The sequence below is a fragment of the Gekko japonicus genome, unplaced genomic scaffold (assembly GCF_001447785.1).
Source record: "Gekko japonicus isolate JY-2015 unplaced genomic scaffold, Gekko_japonicus_V1.1 scaffold412, whole genome shotgun sequence".
Classification (NCBI taxonomy): Eukaryota; Metazoa; Chordata; class Lepidosauria; order Squamata; family Gekkonidae; genus Gekko; species Gekko japonicus.
In genome coordinates this window covers 514,403-520,977 of record NW_015160847.1, presented here as the reverse complement: position 1 = coordinate 520,977, position 6,575 = coordinate 514,403, and the positions used below count along the sequence as shown (strand labels likewise).

The window sequence follows — 6,575 nt, the reverse complement described above, 5'->3', positions numbered from 1 at the left end:
TCATGCAATGTGCAGAGGCTTAAAGCAATGGGAAGGGAAAAGCAGATTTAGGCTTCATAAGGGAGGACTGTCTCGGACTACACCCCCCCCCCAATACTGCAATGGAAGGTGCCAGATGCTTCCCAGAAAACATGCTAACTTTTAAAAAGGCTTACTGTTTAGCTTCATTTTTAATAAGCCAAGTGTTGACCATCTCATGCTTGTACAGAGTCCCACAAATGACAACTCTTAAAACATCAACCATCTGATAAGTAGAGTACAAAAATAGAGTACAAACCAGGGGCTTTTGAACCATGAGGTGCTTTTTTTCGTGCCTTCGGATTCCTAAGCTTTCAGTAGTTTCATAAATGCCATCTCACAGATATTTCTATGCAGAGGTGGGGCATAAATATTTTAAGAAAAACAAAGCTGAGGATTAAATTTGCTTTTTCAAAGAGTTTGTTTACATCTGATGGTGAACTGGCATTTCTTTATTGCTGTCCTCTCTGTGGTAGAAATAGGTTGTCGTGAAGAAATAGATTTTATGGTGAATTAATTTGTAGCTGAATGTGTTTAAACCTAACAATGAAAGTGGAAGCAACTGAGATTCATTCAGTTCTGTTGGACTTCAATGTAAGAAACAACTGCTGAGGGAGAACTTTGAGTTGTGTGTTTTTGCTTCTTTATCTCATTTATAGTCCACATTTTTCTCACTGATACTCAGGGCAGATTACAAAATATTAGACAGCATAAAAGATCCAGTGAACAATGCAGTATGGATAGGATTACAGAAACAAGAGATAATTTAGACAAAGACATTCCAAGACATGATGTATCATAAAAATGCAGGAAATAGATTACAAAAGTAGAAGACAGCAAAAGCGAGATAATCCAGTAAACAGTGCCATTTATTTATTTATATAATTTATACGTCACCTTTCTCCCCACTGGGGAACCAGGGTGACCTACATAGTTCTCCTCCATTTTATTCTCACAACAACCTTGTGAGGTATGTTAGTCTGAGTGTGTGTGAGTGGCTCAAATTCACTCAGCAACCTTCCATGGCAAAGTGGGGATTTGAACCTGATTCAGATCTTAGCCTGCCACTCTGACCATTACACCACCCTGGTGGTTACTGCAATCCTACCCCTTTTATAAGAGCTGAACCATTCCATGATACTACAGCCCTTTTTCCTTCAAAAATGCCCTCCTGAGCACCTCTGTTGTACACATTCTGCAGAGAGATGGAAACATGGGAGCCTTCTTGACTGGCTCAGGCAGGCTGTTCAACAAGCTGGGGGCCACAACAGAGAAAGGGTATGGGCCACTGGTTTTTACCCATTTGGACAGTGGCTCCAATGGAAAGCTTTGCCCAGATGAGCCTGATGTGGTGGAGCACAGCAGGAGAGGTGGTCTTGGATTTATGTGGGTCCAAGGCATCTCGAATCAAACCTATAAGTGATTGGTAACTAATGGAGTGATTGCAGAATATGTATAATATGCCTACTCTGAGCCCTGTAATAACTGAGCTGTACCTGATGTATTTTCTGAGCTGACTTTAAGAGCAGTCCCATGCAACAGACTGATTTACTTTTGGTTCATGAGGGCTACATAAAGAAAAGGAGCTTGCTAAATTCTTGTCCTCCTTCCTGAATGTTTTAATAATCAGAAATAAAGTTGGGTGTGTTTTTTCAGCAGCTGTTGCTGCATGTTTTCTTCGATTCTGCTTTATTCCAAAAAATGTCAGGAATGATGACCTAGAGGCTTTGTTGTTGTTACAGCAGGTGGTTTGCGTGTCTCGTTGTGTAAGCATGATGGAAGCTTGTATTGTAATATGCTGTGATTCTTCTGCACTCCCTCCTTTTTAAAATACTCTGTTCCTTCTTGGGTGCTTCAGTTGTGCTTAATTTTGTTTCTTTGAACAAATGGCTTTTTTCTCATTTATAAATTGCCAGCTTCTGGATCCTCAATTGTGCTACTTCATTAGAGATATTCAGTGAAATGTCATTCTTGTATCCTAGAGTAGCATGTGTGTTTAGGGTCAGTAGTGGGTCCAGGGAGATCAGTAATCAGTAATGGTTCACCATGCAAATGCCCAGGTGTCTGCTGGGGTGCCATGTTGGCACGGGTGGAGGTGACAGGTGTGGCTTGTTCCTCTTACCTCCCTTACGGGTGCCTGGATCCAAGGTGAGCTCCAGGTCTGCTGCTAAGGCTTGCTTTCCTCCCAGCCATGTACTATGGATCAAATAGGCCTCCCTGATCCAGTGAGGATCTACATGGGAAGCAAAATACCTTGAGCATATTCTTTGGAAGGTATATGATGTACCATTATTGCAAAACTGGGTCACCAGGCTTCCTAGATTGGAGACCACCAGAAACAATTCGGAAGCTGTTAAAAGCTCTTTAAAGGGTGAGTGTATAAATTGCTAATCTGCCTCTGAAGCTTGGCTCAGTCCGTAGCTCCCAGGGGTGTGCAATACAAATTATTTCCTACTGTAGTCCTCTCTAAATCGCCTTTTAAAATGGCGGGTCTGCATTGGCTCTGGAATGTCATTTATCCCTAATTACAATGAAAAGTGCCTTTTGCATCTTCTGCTTTAGCCTAAAGGTTGGAAAAACAAACCATCTAGTTCTCAGTGCATAATTTGCTCTAGCAACCAATGTAGAATATGGACTTTACAATGAGGTGATTCTAATCTGAGGAATCTATAATGTGCATCTATTCCATGGTAACACTGGGAATTTGTATTTTGTATTACCATATCAGTTTGAAAACCAAAATTCACTGCTTCTGTTTACCATATATGGAAATGGGTATCCAGCAAGTTGAAATGGTTGTCTGGTTCACAAAATGAGGTTTTTGGAGTTTTATCTTGGTTTTTGCAAGAAGGTACAGCTGTGACCATTGATATTTTTCATGTTTGGGTACATTGTACTGTACATAACAGTTGGTGCAACCATACTTTTAATGTTATGTTGTGTGACTATGTATGTTTGAATGTTGAAAAGAAACAGTGTAATGGTCATAGTCTTCCCTATTGCTTCTTATGAGAGGAGAATTGACAGAGAATACTACTCTGCTTAAAATATTTATGTCCTGTCTTATTTCCTTAAAATCATGCATGGAGATCTTTTTCCCATGTTCTATAAACAGGACTATGCATCAAATAAAAATGATAAAATTAATAAATGACTGAAGGGAGTTTGGATGTATTTGGAATGCTATCAGTGTTAAAACATTTCACTTCTTCCACTTATTTGGATGAAGTTTTATTTCAAATGTCTGTTTAGGACTGCATTAATCCTGAGCAGGGGTGCCAGGTCCTTACTGGGGAAATGGGATCCCCTGTCTCCAGCTCCCATTTCCTACCACTTCTTGGAGCAGTGGTGAGGGGGAAGAAAAACAAATGGCTTTTGGGCAGACAGTGTGATGTCACTTCTGGGTAAAACCTGGAGTTGACAATATTGCTCGAAGCTCTGCAATTTTAGCATAAGAGTTTCCAGTGATTCCTACAGAGGCATGATGTCCCTTCCAGGCTTCCCTAGAAGTGACATAGCTGTGTCACCAATGCCCCCGTTTCTGCTGGTTGCCAGGCATGGCCTGCCGACCCTGATAATGAGCCTTGTGGGTAAATTGTAGAAACTGAAGAACAGTTGTTTGAGGTTACAGATATAAATGCTAAATATGTGTTTCAGGAAAATCAGTAGCATAATCCATACATTTCTTTCTGTCAGTGAAGTCAGCTAGTCCTTTAGTAGTGCCAAAAGAAAAGTGCATGTGAAGTTATTTTGATTGAAGATTTCAGTTACTCATTCGTAGACTGCTGTCTTGGTTTTAATATGACGGATAGCACTTTGCTGCCTAGATTGGAAGCTCCATCTTATCCTTCTTTTGACAGCATCCCATCTGACCCAGCTGCAAGTGTAACAGGATTAACAGCAAAGGCCTACTCTTGTAAGTAGGGCTTTGCTATTACTGCTCTGTCTGCGGGGTTTTTAAGAGCAAGAGGCCTACATGGTATGATAGTTTGTGTAAGCAGACCTGTATTGCTGAGTATATATGAAGAGTGGGTATTAAGGACCTTTCTCTGCTTCTCTGCCAATTTTGATGCCTTTTAAAATAGATTCGGTTGCTTTAGTGTGTCTATTGCAATAATCCTGTATATGGGATCTGTTTCCAGGGGATGGCATTCCCTGTGGACTTGCTGGAAAACTACAGTCATGAAGATCTGGAGAGTTCTGCAGAAGACTATCTTTCTGATCTTAGGTGTGGGGATCCGGAAAACCCAGAGTTCCTTTCTCTTGCCAATAATGTCAAAGTAAGTTTCCAGATATTCTCTCCCCCCCCCCACTTTTATGTCAGTTTATGGAAAAAGTACATAAATTGTAGTTGATGTATTCAGTACCTCAAGTCAAATACCACTATATTGCGGGGTAGAAAAATGCCCCCCCAAAACCTGTTTTTGGTATCTCGTGTTCTTCACAACACTTAGAGCTCTTTTCAAACACTCAGAACCTTGATACATGCTTTCACATGAGGTATAATGGCTGTAGATTCCCCTCTCCCTTTTTCACGTTCTGTAACTGAGAACAATTATGAGGAGAATATTATTTATGTCATCTTTCTGTGAAAAGACTGAGAACACTGTATCTTGTCAGTGCACTTAACAGTACTTCACCAGATCAGTACTTTCTGGAAGAACCCACAGGTGGTTTTTTAAAATCCCAATATCACCAGTATGTTTACTTTGTGGTTTTAAAAAAATTACCTCAGGTTAAAAAAAAATCAGTTAATTTTACTGGGGTTGTTTTATATCACATGCGCTTTTTGTGTATAGGAATAAAACCCCTGTGAATAGTGGCTGTTCTTCAGGGACATTATTTACTAATGACGTAAAAGGAGAAAGTTGTGGAGCTGCTTCTCTATGCTTTCTGCTAACAACATGCAATGGGGTGGGCATTCATATCTTGATATATTACCATTTTATTAACAGTGGACTTTATTGGACTTTTGAAATTTTTAGCTCCCACCATTAGAGAGGGTACATGGGGGCCTGCTAACCAGGCCAAATTTTTGAGGGCAGAATATTTCCAGAAAGACCAGATTACAAGAAGATAAATCAATTTATTCTATCCTCACACCCTGTTACCCAAGTTCCTTGGTACGACTCACAACTTTAGTCTTTTTTTCTGTTCCTCCCACCTCAGTTGGGTTTGTCATAACAATTTTACTCCACATTAACAGCGGCTATATCTAGATTTCATACATATAGTCTTTCATAAATTGATACAAAGCAAACTGAGGGGTGTGTGTACTTGTTCTGTTTTAACCTTGCATCTTTTAATGATGGAACTGGAAAACCGAGCCTATTGTCTCCTCTTTAGACCATTATGGTCTGTGTTGCTGTGCTAACAATGTACAAAAAATGTCAATTGAAACATGGTAAACTTGTTCTCTCTCTCTTCCCAGATTCCAATTTGCTTATCAACGGTAGGCTTTGTTCCTCTTTATGGTGGAGAGGAGAGACACAAAGTCCTCGCTTTGTTTGCTCCGGAGGATTCACTTGCAGGTCTTATTTTAAAATTTTAATCTCAGAATTGTATCATTCTGCTTTATGCCTGTTTGTTTCTTGTTCTTGCTGTGAAACAGATCTAATGCAGTTGTGCCCTGGTTTTTGTCACGTCTCTGGCTGTCATAGTTGAGAGTATAAAGCTGGCTGCTCCAAAAGTGGTCCTGCAGTTGCTAGGAGAAGGGTAACTCCTAGCCCAGTTACGTAATGCCTAGGCCAGGAAGCACGATATTGATGTGGCCATTGCTTTCCTCTTAGTGTCATATCTTGTGGCTTTCTGACCATCTGTAGGTAACACAACAGTCACTCAAATGTCATTGGGGCCTTTCCCAGAAAGCTGGGACTGTACTTTTCCACCACTGATTGGGAGCAACTTCCAGTACAGTGAGGGCCAGCCCATCTCCCATCTCCTTTGAGATGTGAAGAGGTGGATTCTCTTATCCCAGGAGCCTATAAGGGACCCAGATGGTAGACAGCTGTAGAGAAACAGGACTCCTTGTTTTTCCTCTCAGTACTGCTAGTTCGGAGGTTGAGGAAGAAAACCTATCCAGTCTGTCTCTCCCCCTCCCCCTCCCTTTTTTGGAGAAAACCATTCCCTTTGGACATGAAGCCCATGCATGCTACTAGAAAGGAAATACCATAGAAATCTGAGAGCTGCAGATTTTTAGCTTCTTAAAATGCGGGTGCTTCATTATGGAATGGTAACTGACTGGCTGCTTTAAAGCACCTCAAAAATATTGTTGTTTATGACTATACACATTGATCAAGTATTCAGTGTTGCATTCTAATTAAGTCTAGAAGTGAATTAATTATTAAAAAGTAATGTAATGAAGTAAGTTTCTTAGACATAAGCAAGGCTCAACATTTAACTAACATCAGACTTGCATTTCTCATTTCAGCTGTTGCCCTGTTCCTTGCAGATCAGTGGTGGACTATTGATGATATTGTGAGAACATCTGTTCTTTCTAGAGAAGGACTTCAGCAGGTATAAATTATATCGGAAGGATGGGGGGGGGAAGTGCAGGC

The 6,575-nt window shown here is 40.6% G+C and overlaps 1 protein-coding gene across 1 annotated transcript in view; it reads left to right on the top strand.

Moving 5' to 3' along the window:
• The first annotated feature begins 4,163 nt into the window (after positions 1-4,163).
• Positions 4,164-6,575, top strand: part of FAM169A (family with sequence similarity 169 member A) — a 20,287-nt gene continuing 17,875 nt past the window's right edge. The window contains exons 1-3 of the mRNA XM_015420419.1: positions 4,164-4,298; positions 5,450-5,549; positions 6,449-6,534. Coding sequence (XP_015275905.1) covers positions 4,164-4,298; positions 5,450-5,549; positions 6,449-6,534 — 321 coding nt within the window. The remainder of the gene's footprint in view (positions 4,299-5,449; positions 5,550-6,448; positions 6,535-6,575) is intronic.